Source organism: Empidonax traillii, unplaced genomic scaffold (assembly GCF_003031625.1).
Source record: "Empidonax traillii isolate 1590-97213 ecotype Southwest subspecies unplaced genomic scaffold, ASM303162v1 scaffold252:size1141739, whole genome shotgun sequence".
In the NCBI taxonomy this organism is placed as follows: Eukaryota; Metazoa; Chordata; class Aves; order Passeriformes; family Tyrannidae; genus Empidonax; species Empidonax traillii.
In genome coordinates, this window is record NW_020955445.1 from 168316 (window position 1) to 187435 (window position 19120).

Genomic DNA, 19120 nt, shown 5'->3' on the forward strand with positions numbered 1-19120 from the left:
TCTGATTCTATGATTATTAATGTTATATTAATGCAAGAGATTAATAGACAAATGAAAACATTATGATTTCAAAATTACCCAGTTACTGCTATTTCTATGTATCACGTTACGTCTTAGGAGTTCAGCTCAGGTGGCGGGCCCCAGTGTTACTCAAAAAGTTTACAACCCGCTTATCAGCCAGGGTTTCCCATACATTGCTGAGAAAGACAATTACTTAGTATATTTTTACGAAAGAGTAAAATGGTTCTTGATTTTGTTTAAAAAAACACAGAACTACCCTATTTTCATTCATTCTGTTTCTCCTGCACTAGTTATGGATTTTTTTCTTACTAAGGCAGATAATTTAGTAAAGTGAATGAGAGTTGGTGAGTTTTGAGTTCTTGTTATGCTCCTTTTTTAGTTTCTTTCTCAACCAGACATAAGTAGCTGACTGAAATTTTAATAGACTATTCCTTGGCATAGCTGGGGTATATTTGATATACTAAATATCCAATATTATTTTAGCTTGCATACTTCCTTGGAGTGTGCTTAATCACTAATGAAAGTAATCATTGTGTCCACTTCTTTGAGAATGAGCCAAGAACACTTTCCTCAATCTATTACATCACTAGGAATGTATTTGGTATTAATTCTTTGGCCAACATTGAAATAGTACTAATTATAATGCATTATTTGAATACCAGAGTGGATGTCAAGAACATTTTCAGAAAAAAATTAATTTAAGTTAATGGTCTTAATATAATAATTTCCAGAATGATAAAAGAAACAAGTCTGTTCCCCAGAGAAAGTCTGCACACAGATTCAAGTTGAAATATGTCCTGTATTACTCAAAAACAATAAATGATATCAAAACAGTAGGCAACAAATACTACAGCAATTAATAACTTGTACAGTTCATAGGAGAGTAGGACTGTCCATTGGAAATTCTCACTTCTTAATTTGAGTGTCACCCTATATTAATAGAGCTGATACTTAAAAGAGTGGGGAACCAATTTAGCATCAATTTCAAGTACTCAAGACTTGCTCTTACCCCACTCCTGTCAGATTGGAGTGAGCCTGCAAAGTCTCCCCTTTGGTTTGCACGTTAGTTTTGCCTGGGCCATGAAGTGTAATGGTGCCCTGAACCCCACAGGTGACTTGACCCTCTTGGAGGGGCTCAGATTTACACTCAAACATCACGAGCGCACACACTGCTTTGAAAGGCAATTTGGGCATCCTACCTAGCCACCAATACTTCCAAATGTGGATTAATGTAGAGCAGAGCTTCCTGGGTGTCTGCACACCTGCAGTAAAGGTGTACCTGAGAACACAGTCACTGCAGTCCTCGAAAGGCTGCCCTCAGCGTGGTTGGGGTGCACATCAGCATGGGAAATGAAACCATTTGCCCTCTGCTGCTGCCAAGAGCATTATACATTAAGAAAGTGGGGAAAAAAGACCTTAAAAATAAACAAGTAAAATATTTCCTGGAGCACTGACAGAAACTGAGAAGGGTCTCAAGTTTGATTTGGGGCTTTCTGCTCTGTGTGAGGAGGGAGTGTCAGTATGTACAAAATTCAAGCTATTAACATATTTTTGAGTCACAAATCTGTGCATGACGAAATAGCCACTTGGCCTAAAAGCCTCTAGCTCATTGAATCCCCTCCTGTAATGTCTGATTTGGACCACAGAGTACCTGTAAAAAATATAAAAACAGAAGCTGTAATCTTACTTGCTGGAACAAAAAAAACCACGAAACCCCAAACATATTAATGTTTGTCTTTGTACATAGTAAAATCAGAGTAGAATACCTTAAAAACATGCGCTGTTACTACTCGCACTACTTCCACAAATCAATTATAAAATAGTCTAAAATGCCCCTGTTGGAACAGTAACAGTGAAAATACAGTTTTACCAAGGAAGTAAATAGGTGGAGATGAACCAGTTTTAAGGAATTTGAGGAGCAAGAAGAATTTCACAGAAGTGAAAAGTGATTACTCTCTCATGTGATAATACTGGATAACTGTGGAAAAGGATATTTTTCCTAATTATAGGCTTAAGTTTTTTTCTCTGTTCTTTTCACAAGCAAATTTCCCATTCAGCTTTCCCTGAGCAACACACACGCACATCTATCTGTCTGTCTATCTATCTATCTATCTATCTATCTATCTATCTATCTATCTATCTATCTAGGATAAGACTCTTGGGTGATGGGGGCTGGTGTTTGCTTCCTTTTTTTTTTTTCCTCCAGTTTCTGCAAATCGCCTGGGCTTGGTTTTGATTAGTTATATTATACTGTAAATCAGTCCAGATGTTTCAGTTATTCTGTAATTTGTTGAGTTTTGGCTCAAGTCTTTTTAAGGGTTTTTTTTTCTCCCATGTAGTGATTGATTTCAAAGTTAGTTCCAATTTTTTTTTTACCATTTCCCTCAGTTATAAGTTACAGCAGTCTTAACAATCAGAGGCAATAGTGCTTAATTAAAAGTGTAGAATGGAAAACTGATTCTGATTCTTATCAGAAAAATACAGGATTTTCTCTGAAAAATTTATGAATATATATATTTAACAGATTATTTTAAATGGTTTAAATGTTTGTCCGAATTTAAACTTGATAAATATGAAGTCTGTGATATAAATCCAGTATTCCCTATGAGTAGATGGTGTGTATTGTTACTGAAAACACTCAGCAGAAATCTATACTTCAGGCAGGAAATCTTCAGACAATGCAAGGAATTTTCAAATATAGGATATGGAGTTAATATATCTTACCTTTCCCCCTGCTCTCTCAAATTAGAAATCAAACACTCTTATTCTCCTGTGGGTAAAACCAAGTTATTTATTTTGAGTGTGAAGGTAGATAATGAAAGCTTGTTTTCTTCTAACATTACTTTAATATTAATCTGTTAATTTCTTATATTATACAGGGATCTGTCTTATAACCTGCTGGAAGATTTACCCTGTTTTACTGCATGTAAAAAACTCCAAAAAATGTAAGTGTCAATCTACCCTAAAAAGTTTAGAAAGAAGCATCCATGTGTGTTTGAGCATAATTAACTCAGTTATTGCTGGCCAGTTTGGCACACTCCAGATACTCTATATTGATGTGGATCGTAAACACAATCTAAAACACCCCAAAGTGCTCTACAAGTGTCTTTGAAACTGAGGAGATTCTTACTGCTATTTCAGTGACTTGCATCACAACGAAATCGGTGAAATCAAAGCAGACACATTTCGGCAACTGGCTGCTCTTCGGTCTCTGTGAGTACTCCCCCAACAGACATTCACACAGATTCCCAAAAACGTGGGATATATACTGTCTGCTCACTAAGTACCCTGAAAGATCCTTATTTCAGTTTTCACTTTGATCTTCCACCCATTAGATCATAATTGTGAAAGGAGAACAAACATGGTGAAGTTTAGCATCTTCAGCAGTTAATTAAAATAGATCTGTATATTATAGCTGTAAAAACTGTTACGTCTAAATGTTTCTGTTGGAGGTAGAGAGAGAGATACTGAGCTGAAGATGGGCATCTCTTGACAGGTTCACATTATAAGCGGCTCTAGGGAACATGAAATCTTTTTATAGAGAACAGCGTCTTAAGACATAGAGTCATATTCTAGTTTTCACACAGATACATGTGCTAGGAGAGTAATTTTGTCAAGAAATTACTCATGGTTATAAGTTTTTGCAGAATTGAACCCATACATTTTTTAAGAGTTGCTTTTAGTCTTTTTGATTTTTCAGGGGCAGTGAAAATTGAGATTAGGAAGTTAAGCCTATTGACCCTGGATTTGCTGTTCTTAGTCACATCATGAGAACATCTTAGAAGACTTGGTCCATGTAAACCACCCTTCTTTCTGCTGCCTTGGGAAGCTGTGAAGCAGACTGAAAAGCCTTAGACTGGAAGGCATTAGGATGTTTTAAGAATATTGTCAGTTTAATAACTAACACCACAACTGACTAACAACTTAAAAAAAAAATTTTGCACTATGAGATATGCAGAAACTTACTGAAAATATTTGCCTGTAATTAATACCTTCTTTATATTTAAGTCTCCCAATCAAGTGTTTGAAAACTTCCATAATCACTCAGTGGGTGTGTAATTTTCTACTCACTTTTCTTGTAGGGATTTAGCTTGGAACAAAATTAAAATTATTCACCCCAATGCCTTCTCCTCTTTACCATCTCTGATCAAACTGTAAGTATTTGTATATCTTTTACATTCAAATTTTTGCATTTTTCTTGCAAGAGCATACAAAAATTTAATAGCTTGGTGACCCAGCAGAAATGGAGGCTTTTTCTATTCTGATCATCTGGTCTGTTGAATCCGTATCTAAATGTCTTCTTTCCTGTACTTCACCAGTTTCCATAGATATTATGGCAAAGCTGCATACAACCATGTGTAATCAGCGGGATTTGGGTTTCATGAAGATTATCCATGCATCTACCTTTCTTCGTGCAATTTGTTAACAGCTTAGTTTGTTGTAGGAGTGGGGAATATTTCCTGTTAGTTATGTTTCAAGACTGAAAAATTTGATTAAAAACTAAATAAGAAGCTTTTTTCAGTGTTTGCTTTTATTTCATTGTTCCTCATTTGACAAAACAGTTTTTCTTCTCTAGTGAGTTCAGGGAGAGCAGTTAGTGGTCAAAACATCAGAAACTAGATTTGCAGGCCTTGTTCATAAGCACTTCTCAGAGCTTACTAATTTTTTTCCTACTTCCCACTGTCATTGTAATGCCTTTTTAAGGTGAATCCCTGAGATATTGGATGTGTGGGGAAGACATGAAAAAAAAAATCATCTGGAGTCATATTGCTGCATGGTTGCCACAAAGATACACTGCTGAGCATTTGCTCACAGATAATTCAGTAGCTGCTGGGAACCCTAAATTTGGAAAGGGGTATTCATTTTTGTTGATGTGCAAAGCCTTCTGAATGGTGCGCTGAAAAATGTCCATAAAGACATTTTTGTCTATAACGTCCCTTTTGGGGCCCTTCCTACTTTTTGAGGTGAGCAGTAAATTGTAGCTTTAGACAATAATATATAAAAGGGGTTAAAGAAAGAAGTCCTTTAACGCACAGGCAATAAAAAACAGAGTGTACCAGGGGGTCCTGAAATGCTAGTCTCTAACCTTGGTCTGACTGAAGTCAGTGGTCATTTTTACCATTGCGGTAGGACCTGAATTTTACCTTTGGTATTTAATTGTGCTGTTCGCAAGATGCATTAAACCAGTCAGGTAGAAGACCAGTCCATCAACATACCTTATTTTAAGTCTACGCCTTAGATTTCAATATATAGTCCAGACTTTGCTGTTCAGCCTTGGGCATAAAAGCCTTTCAGCTGCATCAGAATTCCGTTCTTCCTCCTTGATGGTTGACAATCTGCAGTGTAGATAATTGTGAGGAGGACTGAAAAGGCTCATAGAATAACTGGAAGAGAGAAGGCAAAGTAGAGAACAGAATTCTTCTGAACTCCTCCCTCTTTCATTACTCTACCATATCTCCTTGATCACTTATCACTTTTTCATTCACCTGTTTTACTTTCCCGAAGTTACATATCTTTGTTCATCGGCACTGTCTTCCCTCGGCTACTCAGACAAACCTCAGTTTGGAAATGTCATCTTCATCTGCTCCAGCCCAGACCTGTCCTACGCTGAAACTCTCATCATCCTCATACACCTCACCTCCTCCTTGTAGAGCTTTCCGAGCAGCCGTGCCCTCTATCATTCCACTGAATCTTTTAAACTGTGGGAAGCTGTTCTGGCACTGGCTCACACAGAATTCAGACAGTCTAATGACCAGATTTTAAATTCATTTGCTAGTCTCAAAACTGGCACTATGAACATTTGGAGTCAAAATTTGGCAACAGAGACCCAACTAACTGCTAGATATTACTGTTAGCTTTCTGCTGGATATATCATTGTGTACTCCTGAGCCATGCTGCAACTTTGTTCTGCTGACTAGGGCCTCTTTTTAATGCAAGCATTTTATTGAGTTAAAAAGTTTAACCTGTTTTTCCAATGTGACACTTCTACTGTTGAAAAAAAAAATGAAAACCATAAGCTGATTTTTATTTGCTGTTGTGCAGGGATGTGTCATCCAACCTTTTGTCCTCTTTTCCTGTGACGGGGCTACATGGTTTAACTCATTTAAAATTAACAGGAAATCATGCCCTGCAAAGTTTGATAACATCTGAAAATTTTCCAGAACTCAAGTGAGTATATGATTAAAACTAATAAGCCACATTTGTGTTCATGTGCAATGGAAGGTGTGTCAGTGTGTAATGCATGTTACTTCGCATTGTCAGTCTTTGATCTGTGCCATTAAAACTAAAGCAAATATGATAAAAATGATAGACTTATTTTATTATGCTCACTTTTAACCGAAGAAACTATGAAGGGTTTTGAAATATTAACCCCAATACTTGCCTAGTACAAGCCACATCTGCTTCCTGTTGATATGTTTCAAAAGCTGTTAAAACAGTATCGCTGGCAGCTTAGTGATATGTCCTCCTTTTACTGAACTGTGCTTACAGAACTTCCATTATATTTAATGAGAACTCAGAAAATACAAGGGAAGAATATACTCCTGAAAGTCCAAAAGATTTGACTCGTTCGAACATGATTTTTCTGTAGTCTTTTGATTAAGATTCAGATAATACTTTGCCATTATTACGAACACATTTTGATAATAATTTCTGCAGGGTCCTCTGTGGTACAGGAAGGAAGTGTCCTCTAAAGATCATTTGCAGCTATGCCAGCCACTGGATGATCGTGACCTGTATGGATATTGAACCCATGACCTTGGCTTTATTAGCACCATGCTCTAACCAAATGAATTAATTTCAGGGTCACAGCAAAGAGAGTTTTCTCTCTGACTTCAGGGTATTTGGGAGTGTCCCCTAACTCTCCCTTCGTTTTATATTTTAATTAGAGGATGCCAAGTGCAACATATATTTTTTCATGCTTTACTGTAAGAAGCTCAATATCATAAAATACGAAACAGCTGAACAGTGTGCACAGTTACAGAATCACAGAGTGGTTGAGGTTGGAAGGGACATTTGGAGGCCGTCTTGTCCAACCACCTGCTCAAGCAGGGTCACCTGGAGCTGCCTGCCCAGGATCACATCCAGACAGCTTCTGAGTATCTCCAAAGATGGATGCTCCATCCTTACGTCTTCATTAGATTTGCCTTTTGCACTGGAAAATTCCTAAGAGTCTTAGCAGGCAAACAGCTCAAGATGTTACCACTAATGAAAAAGACTGGAGTGTTTGGAGCTATCAATAAGGGAATCATGAATAGAAGTGTGGAGCTGATTAAGCCTCTGTATACAGCACTGGAGGCATCCACCCTAGAACACTTCTATGATGGCATGTTAATATGAACTGAGGTAAGAGCTGCAAAAACTGTTTCCAAGGTTAGGAAACAATGCCTTAAAAGTCTTAAACCAAAAATTGTAAGTTGTCATAGAGGAGAATGGACACTGACTTCAGCACAGTGCATGAAACCACTTCATAACATTAACATTCAAATTACTAGAGACATCTCTCTTACAGTAGAGATCTTGAGATGTGTCTAAGAGGTCAAGAAGCAAGTACCATAAGAAATCATGAATGGTTGAGGCTGAGCTTATACAATGCTTTTTCTTCTCTCACTAACTTTGCCCAAACCTTGAGGCAGGTGACAATTATAAAATAATTGAAATTTCCTCAAAAGAATGTAAACACAAGAAAATGCATTACTCCAACCTGCCAAGTATATAGTGATGTATATACTGTGATCTAGAGCAATAAGAGCTGCTGCAGTAGTCCTAGAGTAATCCATTATTCAACTGAATTGACTATTTTCTTAAATTCTTTTTTCAAAATTATACTTTATATGGTTTTTCTGTAAGTAAAATTGTATACATTGCTCAAATGAAATGACAATGTATTTAGTCTGGGTAAATTGTTTACAAGGATGTGTCCAACTAACTTAAGTCTTCAAAAAAAAAGTATTCAAAGTCTGATTAATATAGCTAGAGTAGATTAACATCTGTAAAAACAAATTATATCCAGTCAGGAGAGAATAGGCTAAACTCCTGACCTACAGTCTGCATGACTTTTACCATAAATCAAAAGAAAGTCAGGACTTCACACAGGATCCCTGCACAAATAATGCATGAAGCACCAAACCTAAACAGAGATCTAACACATAATGATATTTTTCCATTTGTAATTGTTGTAACTAGGCAGTAGTTACAACATTAAAGACAAATTTCTGTATAAAAACTTCCTATTTATATAAATTGATCAATACAGACACATCAAAGAGCTGAGCATCCTCTTCCCCATCTTCATCAACAGCACTAGTACACCCTACAGAGTTGAGCCCAGGCTATTATGGCAAGCCCTGAGGAAGCAGTCAGGCTGCCAGCCACTCCTTCCTTCTTGATCTGATGCTTTGATTCAGCGCTGTAAAGAACTCAGTGCTTTGCTCCATTCATCATAACTGTGCCTTCCTGTTCACCAGCAACCCCACAGCTGTCTGAGGTAGAAAACAACCTTGTGTCCTCTGCTGCTTAATCTAAAAAGAGAAAAAAAAGGAGGCATTCCTTGCTAGAGGAAAAAAAAATTATCAAGGATACAGATATCATTAGTAAGATAAGCAGTACATAAAAATAACTTCAGCCAGTGTTTCTGAAAGAGTTTAATTTTACAAAGTCCAAATCTAATTACCCACATCAAATAAGCACTAGCTTATCTGGACTGCTTCCAGCACTGTACACCTCTGAGAGTTCTAAGAGTTCCTTCCTTTTTTTTATTTTTTTTTTATGTACCTTTTGCAAGGAAAAAACTCCTCTTGTCATCAAGAAGAACTGATATCTATTTCCCTGCATTGCAAAGTATGTTTTGTCCTCTGTGTTCTGGGTTGCAGCCATTGTGTGCAATTGTACTTTGCACATAAATTCAGCGGCGTTTGCTAATTTGAGGATTATATGTATATCTTAGTAACACAGGGGGGAGAAAAAACAAACAAACAAACAAAAATTGTTCAGGTTTAAGAAAGTATGCTAGAAATACCTACAGAGAGAATAAGAGTGTGAGTCTTGCTCTTTAAAGACCATTTAAAAGCCTTGGATGTTTTTGGCTACATCATCAAAGTAGTCAGCCAGTACAATGTGAGAGGTCTGCATTTCCAGTGTATGTGCTTTTACTATCCAGCAGGCTAGCAAAAGTGCAACAGCATCTGAAAATCTGTCATTATTAAGTATGTAGAGCAGTTTGAATAACCAGAGAATACATTTCTCTTAGTCTCTTGAGCCTAAAATACCCACTAACTGTTCATTGCAATAACTACATCAATGTCTTACGAAAGGTCTGAAGCCACAAGTTGCAGTCATCACTTCACAGAACTGTCACTGTTTCTTTTGATAATTTTTTGTTTTGTTTTGTTCTGAAAAAGGGTATTTCTAGTTGGGGAGTGGGATTGTTTTTATCTCAGATGATTAGGTATGGGTTATTGTAGTAATCTATGGGTATAATAATAGGTTACTTAAGAAGGGCTTCTGGGAAATGAGTTCAAAAATGTTTGATCAAGATAATCTCCTTATTTTAAAAGATGGCATGCGGACAGGAATGAGTTCAAATTAAATATTTAAATCTGCTGGCATGAGGTTGCTTGATAATTATCTTGAAATTTTATTGAGTACCCTAAAAGTTTTGTCTTGTGTATAAGGATACAGATTATTGTGGTTAATTCCCATCAGAAATATAAGTATATTAGAATCTAAATGCCCCAAAATGCACTAATTTTAAAATCACTTTAGAGCTCAAGGTTCTGTTTGTTCCCTTTTGTACCTGCTTTTGGCTAGTGCACAAGTTTAAGTCCTGTTGGCACTGGGCCTGATTCAGCCTGATTTCTTTGCAGATTTCCCAGGGGGTCAGAGGTTGCTTATTACGCTCATTATGTTAATTTACAGTATTAAACTGTTGAAAGTAATCTGATAGGAGGATCTAGTTCTACTTTATTCCTTTTAAGTCAAGTCAGAATAACTTCTAATCACCTCTTTATCTTTGAATTTTTTGGTTTATCGGGCTTTCAGAATTAAGGTGAGTTGTTAGGTTTTACTATGTGCTATTGGCAAGCTGTGCAAATTAAATAGCTCTGCTTCCAAAGCATAAAATATATCTACAGAACTGAAGAAGTAGTCTGTAGAACTCAGATATATGTAGTTCTCCTGTGCTACCCCAGAATTCCCAAAGGAATTAAATTCACAGCATACCAGAAATGTGCAATCTTCTGACGAAATCCTCATAATCATTGGAACTCACTGGCATATACTCAGTTATGTGTTAGGAATACTAATGATCTTTTTTAAAAAGAGTTAGGAATGAGCATCCAGTGTCCTGCAATGACAATGGATGTCAGTGCTCTTGCAGAAATTCCATTTGGGAAGTTTTTTGGGTTTGCCTGTTAGGTTGGTAAATCAGTTGGGATCTTTGCATCTGCTTTTTTTAAAAGAAATCAGTAAGAAAGTAACTGTTGGAGAAACTGTTGAGTTGCACAGTAAAATCATTGAAAATCATAAAATAGAAATACAGCTCTAAGTAATATTCACTCAGTGGCAAGGCATAGATCTCCCACTTTCATGGCTCCTATGAAAACACATAAAAAACCTTCATTGTTCCTTTACTAAAATTAGCCTAGAAATCATCTGCATTTCTGAAGTGGAATTTGATTTGTGAGTCCGTATTTTGTATTATCATGACTGATTTTTATTCAGAGATGTTTTTACTTTCTGTCATGGATATTTAAACAATTTCCTTTGTGCTGACAGTAAAGGAGCAGTACAATCCAATAACTCATGTGCTAAAGCAGTTTCATGGCATGCTTCCTTATTCTTCTGCAGGGTCATGGAAATGCCTTATGCTTACCAGTGCTGTGCCTTTGGAGCTTGTGAGAGCCACTACAAAATCTCCAGCCAATGGAACAAAGATGAGAATAGCAGCATTGGTGATTTTCACAGAAAGGATGCTGGGCTGTTACAAATTCAAGGTAACCATTATCTTAGGCTTTTAAATCTACCTGCAGGCTGCAAGCAACCTGTGATGTTAAACAAATCCAATACTCTTTACAGTCACAGAGGCTCACCCTCCCTCTTGCCCGATAATGTGTTATTGAAGCATTCCTGTGCTTAACAAACTCATTGTTTTAGGTCTGCCATTCAAAAATCTCACTCCTTCACCTGTTTGTCCAAACAGTAACTATATTCATGTGGGAAATGAAATCTGCCCTTTATATGAGTGACAGGGAAGTGCAGCTGGTATGTAACACCATATAGGAACAGGCCAGCAAAGATCTAGTTTCTTGCAGCCTCAGAAGTAGCAACACATGCTAGGCTTACCCACATGCTTCAGGGTGATTTACAGCTTAAGTGGCTACTTTGGCATACTTTTTCCTAGAATCATAGAATCTGCTGAGTTGGAAAGGGCTCATTATGCTCATCAAGTCCAGCTCCTGGCTCTACACAGGACACCCCAAGAATCACACCATATGCCTGAGAGCATTGTCCAAATGCTTCAACTCTGTCAGGCTTGGTGCTGTGACCAATTCCCTGGAGAGCCTGTTCCAGTGTCCAGCCACCCTTTTGGTGAAAAACTTTTTCCTGATATCTTACCTAAACTTCTACTGAACTCGGATTCATGTCATTTCCTCAAGTCCTCTCACTGGTCATGAGAGTGAAGAGATCAGTTCCTGCCCCTCTGCCTCCTCTCAGGAGTATGTCAAAGACCACAATGAGGTCTCAATTTCCTCTTCTCTGGGTTGAACAGACCGAGTGACCTCAGCCACTCTTCATATGGCTTCCCCTCCAGACATTTCACCATCCTCATTGCCGTCCTTAGGATGCTCTCTAACAGCTTAATTTTTTCCTTATATTGTGGTGCCCAGAGCTGCACGCAATATTCAGTGTGAGGCCACACCAGTGCAGAGCAGAGTGGGACAACCCCCTCTTCGCCTGATGCCCCCCCAAGGACACAGTTGGCCCTCCTGGCTGCCAGGGCACTGCTGACTCACATTCAACTTGCTGTTGATCAGGACCCCCAGCTCCCTTTCCGGGGCACTGCTTTCCAGCATCTCATTCCCCAATCTGTACAAACATCCAGGGTTGCTAGAGAGTGTAGCTGCTCTCCAAGACACAAGACTGCTGTACTTCTCTTCCCCTTCAGCACAAGGTCTGTTACTTGACAGGTTAGCTGTTACATAGGTGCACATGATTGCTTTCTGTGCTGTCTGTGCCCCTGCAAACCAGTCTCAGAGTTCAGCAAGAGTAGAGACATTAGAGACAAGAATATGTGCTAGAGTGATGACACAAGAAGCACAGAAAACTTGATTGATTCTTAGTAGCCTGACACAACATCAGAATTCATATTTTAAACTCCTTCCTAGGCAGTCATCACACTGCAAAGTAGGTAGCAGAGAATGTATCTTTTAGTGATTATTTTCAGAGAAGTAATGATGCCTACTTTTTAAATAATCCCAAGTACAGTAATTCAAAGTAAAGGAGGCATACATCTGTTTTTGCTCACAGTTTGGCAGGCAAAGGGACAAGACCAGGCCTTAAATACGTTTTGGAACTTTTTGGGGAATTTTTGGAACTTTTACTAAAAGAAGATTTGAAAATTGCAGTAACAAATCTGGATCTTTTCTCCCTCATAGATGAACGTGATTTTGAGGATTTTTTTCTTGATTTTGAAGAAGATTTGAAATCTCATCATTCAGTGCAATGCTCACCTTCTCCAGGTATGAAACTGTCAGACAGATAGGAATCCAAGGACATTGTTATTGGATATGCTAAATGCAGAACAAGCTAAGAATCTGATACTAGGACAACAATATGACATTGTGCAGTAATTTGATGAACTTAATACAAATACATTGCACAATAATATAAAATTTTGCATTGAACTCCAGAAAACTATTCAGCTGCTAAATTCATCTATGAGTGTAACAAAAGCTTTACCCAGTCATAAAACAGATACTTACTCTGGGCCCCTTTTCACCAGAACTGATCCCCATATCAAGGAAATCAGTTCTTCTACTAAGAAACAGATGAGAAAGGCAACAGAATCTTTGCTCACTCAGTCTTTTGCAAAGCTAAAGTAATTCTTCTGAACTTCATTGACTAATTTTACATGCGAGCAACTACAACAACATACAGTTTAGTTCAGTGTCTAGGAAATACCAAACACTACTGCACTGATGTACACAATCTCTCACAAAGGACACCCAGCACTGTCATTTGCTTTATAAAATAGTGCATCCCTGGATTCAAAGTGTCACAGAAAGGAAAAAGATGGAATAACAAAGCTACTGGCCACCCATTCCACTGGAAGTTTCATTTAAGAAAAGGAAAGAAACATGCTTTTGGAAGCTATAGCAGCCATTGGTCTTAAGTTTTGCTGGCTTGATTCAGCAAATGTTTTCCATTCTCTGATTGTGAAACATGAACAAACAAAAGAAAACAAGTGACAACTTGTACTTCAGCATTCAAGTCAAGATTCTTATTTGCAACAGCAAATAATTGTAAATTTTTTTAAGTTACATGAAGTGGAATAGTAAAGGCAGAAAGCCAAAGGATAGATATATTTGACTGGCACATATTCTGTGATGGCCTAAATATAACTCCTGAGTTCATGTAAGCGTTGCTGTCTTCAAGGCAAGTTATCACCAGACCCAAGAGAAGTTTGGCTTTGATCTTTCAAATAGTATCTTAGAAAAACTCACGCAATAGATCTTTGTACTTACTTGATGGCAACAGCTATAGTCATATGGAGCACTTTTCAGCTGCAGAGTTTAAGTCTTCATGGAAAAGCACAGACCACTGTGAAGGACTTGCTTTGGTTACTTGTACCGGGAGTTTCTCAGACTGCAGAGCATTCAGCTTCAACTGCACAGCGTATGCACCACAATCCTATGAGAACATGCAGCAGGCTTCAGTCATAATGACCTGACTTTAGCCACAGGATATCCAAATAGGCAGCACTTCCAAATGCAAAGAGAGCCTCAATTTTCTTGGATTGTGTAATGTTGTTTGACTACATGTTACAAGGTAGTCAAAGTGCATCAGTCCATATCCATTACATTGCGCTTCACCAGAACTCATTAGCAACCTGGCCTAATTTAGTGAGAGAGAATGTTTTCAGCTTTTTTCACACACTGGCAAATATCACAGCATTTCTTGAAACTACGAGAGTTGACGCTCACGTTGCTTTTGTACTGCTAGGCACAAAAAGAAACCCATAGACTATTCGTGTTGAAGGACAAACACTCATGTGCACCAGTAATGCAACATGCACATTTAGCAGCATGTTTTCAGGGTCTCACATTATTCCAAAGGAAGTGCAAATTTCTGGCTCCCCATTTGGAATTAAAATTCAGTGCTTGGCTGTGCTGAGAATCTGCAAGAAGCCTGAACTTCAGTGTCTTAGCACAAAAATTTTTAGTTTACTTGGGTTTTCCTTACCCTTTTTATTTTGTCATTTCAGGTCCCTTTAAACCATGTGACCATCTGTTTGGTAGCTGGCTTATCAGAATTGGAGTGTGGACCATAGTGGGTTTGACCTTAATTTGCAATGCACTGGTGTCTGCTACAGTTTTCAGATCTCCATTGTATATGTCCTCCATAAAACTTCTGATCGGTTTAATAGCTATTGTAAATGCCTTGATGGGTCTGGCCAGTGGAGTACTGGCTAGCGTGGATGCATCAACGTTTGGTAGCTTTGCTCAGTATGGAGCACAGTGGGAAAGTGGAATTGGGTGCCAAATAACTGGCCTTCTCTCCATTTTTGCTTCAGAGGCTTCCATTTTGCTCCTTACTCTAGCTGCACTCGAACGTGCATTCTCTTTAAAGCACGCCACCAAGTTTGAAACAAAACCCTCCATTGCTGGTGCAAAAATTGCCATTTTCTTTTGCTTTATGTTGGCACTAATCATTGCAGTGATTCCCCTTCTCACTGGAAGTGAGTATGGGATTTCTCCTCTTTGTTTACCGCTACCGTTTGGAGAACCCACTGCTATGGGCTACATGGTAGCACTGGTATTACTGAACTCCCTTTGTTTTCTGGTAATGACTATTGCTTATACAAAGCTCTACTGTAGTTTGGAAAAGGGAGAACTAGACAACATTTGGGATTGCTCTATGGTCAAACATATAGCCTTGCTACTTTTTACTAATTGCATTCTTTATTGCCCTGTGGCCTTCTTATCTTTTTCCTCCTTACTAAACCTCACCTTTATCAGCCCAGAAGTGATTAAGTCAATACTTTTAGTGATTGTCCCACTGCCGGCGTGTCTAAACCCGCTTCTTTATATACTTTTCAATCCACACTTTAAGGAGGATTTGGGAAGTCTGCGAAAGCAAACTTTGTTATGGAGGAGATCAAAACATGCTAGTCTGATCTCCGTGAATTCAGAAGACATAGAAAAACAATCTTGTGACTCCACACAAGCATTGGTAACCTTCACAAGTGCCAGCATATCGTATGATATGCCCACCAGCAATTCATTAATGCCATCATCTTATCAAATGACAGAAGGCTGCAATCTTTCATCAGTCGCATTTGTTCCCTGTCACTAGTTTCAGTAGCAATGCAGAAAATATCTCTGTTTACAAAATTTTTTATCCCAAAAGTAAGTGTGGATGTGTGCATACAATCTTAGAGAGTGCTTCTGAATTACAGTTACGCACATCAGAAAATAATGACAACTTGTGGCAGGCTGAAAATCCAGTACTTGAGTCTTCTCAGCCTGCTTCTGAAATGCTGGGATGAAGAAACTGAAAGCTGCTGAAGTTCGTGCAGCTGTATCAGCTGCTCTCTTTTAAAGTAGCACAAGTCAGAAGGGGCATCAGTTGGTCAAGAGCAAAAATAGCATGTTAAATTTATAACCCTTTTTTTCAAAGCATCACCTGATATTTTCAGGGGTTGTGTTATTTCTTTTTCTTCTATATTGCAATTTGGTTTTAATAGTGGTTTTTCAGTGCCATGATTGTTTTTATAAGAATCTGTTTATGGTCTTCATTCAGCAAGATATCTAAATGGAAGAGCAGTCTGTTCAAGTCCTAAAGGTTTCTGCAGAAAACCCTTTGGTGAAGTTTCATGTTTGATAAAGATGATTAGATGGTTTAACTGGCATGGGTTTGGATTTTGGAAGTCATCCAGCTTGACAAAGCATTTTTAATTGTCAGCTAATGGTAAAAAATGACCACGATGTGGAAGAAGTTAATCAAAAGCATTTAAAATGTAATTTTAATGGCAAGGCATTGTCACATGGATATTTTTCTATGTCAGTTTCATCCTGAATTGCTACCATGCTGGTAGAATTACTCCCAGAATTACTGTTGATAACATTGACAGATGACTCATAGAACTTGAGGGTGGAAAATACTACATATAAAGTCATCAATATAAAAAAAATTGTCATGCTGAGAGCTATTAAAGGACACCAGAGGAACTCATGAGTTCATTTGTCCAGGAACAAAAACTGTAGACCTGCTCACAGCATGATCTCTGTCCTCTGAAACAGTGATTCCAGAAAGCTGCTAGTTCGTGGTCATCGGTCAGTTGAAGATTTAGAGGCCACTGTGACCTTTTGGCTAAGGAAGCCAATATCCTGAGCTAAGGCTCAAGTAGGAGTGAAGAGGTTGTGTGATCTGTGTTCTTAGTGCTGATGCAAGCATTCCTGGGATATTTCAGTTATTTCATTTATGCGTTGTAAAGAACATTGTGAAACTGAAAAGGATATGAACATCATAAACTTAAAGCAACTTAAAAAATAAGTGACTTGAGCACGGTTTATAAGTAGCTGGGAAACAGAAGTTTGAAGGCAGAGGACTACTCATCTGAGAGGAGGAGAATCTGGTAAGATCAGCTGGAAATTGACATTAGGAGTATGGAGTATAGAAATAAAGGTGCAAATTGTTGGCAGAGACGGTCACTAGCTAGTGAAACTATCTATCACCAAATGTCTCTAAATTCAAATAGGATATATTGCCAAAAAAGATAATTGGAGCACCTGTTGAAATTCAGGGACTTCTGATGGTTTTAGTTTAGGAAATGGCTAGACTAGAGTAACAGAGTTCTTCTCTGACTTTAAATCTGTTATTACTTTGCTGAACCAAGGCACATATCTTTACACATCAGAAGCATCCCAGTTAGAGAGAAGAGACTTCAGGTCCTTGCCAAGTCTACTGTTGAAATATCTCAGACAAGAGCCACCTAGAATATAATTCTTTGACCTTGGCCAAGTCATTGGAGGATATTCCAGTATTCTTTTCTCAGAGCTGACACCTTTTGCTTAAGTAACCTGATCATTTAAGACAGAAAAATGCACAAATTAATTTATTTTTTTTTTTAAGATAGCTCCCTGAGGAGTAACATTTAATAGCCCAGTACTCGCTGCTCAGTTAATGGCCACTCAACCTCCAGGTGAATGGGACTAAGTTTTTAACATTACCAAGGCCCAGTAATTAAGGTAATCAGTTACAGATGATCTCTGTTGTTTATCTGTTCCTGTATATGAAACTTCCTGGGACTCAAAGGATGGATTTTCACAATGGAGAATTTGTTGCCAGCAATGGATATGCCTTGATTTTCATGTCCATTCACACTGGCATGTTTTCAGTTTTGCAGTTACAGATGGCATCAGTTGACTTTGGCTGACGTCTTCATCCTTCAGGAGAAAAAAAAAAGAATCCGTTTCAAAATTATATACGATAAAGTCAGCTGAGTACTTATCTTAATCCTTTATCTTTTGTGGCTTTTGAAGCAGTGCAGCATACAGCTGCAGAATGATGCCTGAAACCCCTTTGGATTAAACAGAGAATCAGTCAACCATTGCACAATACTTATTACCCTGTTTACTTAGCTTTAATTGAACTGGGGTCCATATGTGCTGCACTGCTTAATGTCAGTGAAATTCCTTTCAGCTTGCTGTATTTAAGAAGTTTGTAAAGAGATTTGAGAAGCAAAATAATGTTATAATTCTAAAGACTAGATAAAGAAAGCTTCTTTTATCAGAACTTTTTTAGCTTGCAGAAAGTCATAAAGGCTTTGTGTCTTATTTTTATAAGCATCTTCGAAATATTTTGATCAGATGTTTAAAACTTGAAATTGTTAAAATTCATTTAATAGATTTTTAAAGTAAAATGTGTAAATATAGAACTGTATTTATTATTACAGTGAAATGCAACAACAGTAAAGGACATGAGATTAAGCTCTGTACAGTTTCATATTGATATTTGCTATATTTTCTGCTCATATATATTACTAAATTCATTATCTGTAAATAATATAATGTAAATGTGTAGTGATTGTAAATAGGTGACATGCTTTCTTTTCTATCAGTGTTCCAAACATATGTGAGTTGTAATAAAATGTGACTACACAGTAAAGTGCATTTAATCATGACCTAACACCTCACAAAATGGTGTGCATGCTCAATTAATCTTTCCCGAGTTATTGTAATATTTACACTAAACCTCCCTAGATGTCTGAAATTCTTGACAAAGTAGAAATTACAGGTTGTGTGTTCTCATTAGTTGCAAAAAAAAAAAAAAAAAGAATAATAGTGTTTTGTTTCAACACAGACTAAATCTTTTACCAAAACTTCACTCACAGGCCCTTATGAACAGATCCCGCTCCCTTTGCATGCTGTTGAGTCTCGGTGATGACCTCTCACAGTTGCCACAGCTAAGTTTGGTGCCTCCAGCTGTGCGACAAGGGTATGCACGAGGTCAGGCAACGAATGTGCACAAGTTACCCCCAAGCTTCAGACCACACTGGACCACATGAGAGGTGAAGTTGAGCTGCACTGGGCTGCTGCTTCTGATGAGACAGCAAATTCTGCCATGTCCTTCCTTATTTGCTCTCCGCCCCCTTATGTGGCAGGTCAGGGGATCACCCAACAGCTACCAAAGTTCATCTGGTAGAGGACAGAGAGGGGGTAGCACTGTCAGGTATGAAGTGGATGGAGGTGCTAAAGGCAAATGAAAGGTGGGGCCAGAAACATGGAACTCAGCAAGAGCCAGGTTACTCAGGCTACACTAGAACTTCCAGCTCAGTTGAATTAAAGGCAGGCAGCAGCTAAGCACAATCATGTCATTA

The 19120-nt window shown here is 38.0% G+C and overlaps 1 protein-coding gene across 2 annotated transcripts in view; it reads left to right on the forward strand.

The window, feature by feature from the left end:
- The window catches only part of LGR5 (leucine rich repeat containing G protein-coupled receptor 5), an 88124-nt gene extending 72158 nt beyond the window's left edge, over positions 1-15966 (forward strand). For both annotated transcript variants that reach the window (XM_027889097.1, XM_027889098.1), the window contains 7 exons: positions 2901-2966; positions 3163-3234; positions 4104-4175; positions 6064-6189; positions 10867-11012; positions 12675-12758; positions 14504-15966. In XM_027889097.1, coding sequence (XP_027744898.1) covers positions 2901-2966; positions 3163-3234; positions 4104-4175; positions 6064-6189; positions 10867-11012; positions 12675-12758; positions 14504-15594 — 1657 coding nt within the window. In that variant the 3' untranslated portion in view covers positions 15595-15966. The remainder of the gene's footprint in view (positions 1-2900; positions 2967-3162; positions 3235-4103; positions 4176-6063; positions 6190-10866; positions 11013-12674; positions 12759-14503) is intronic.
- Positions 15967-19120: the final 3154 nt, after the last annotated feature.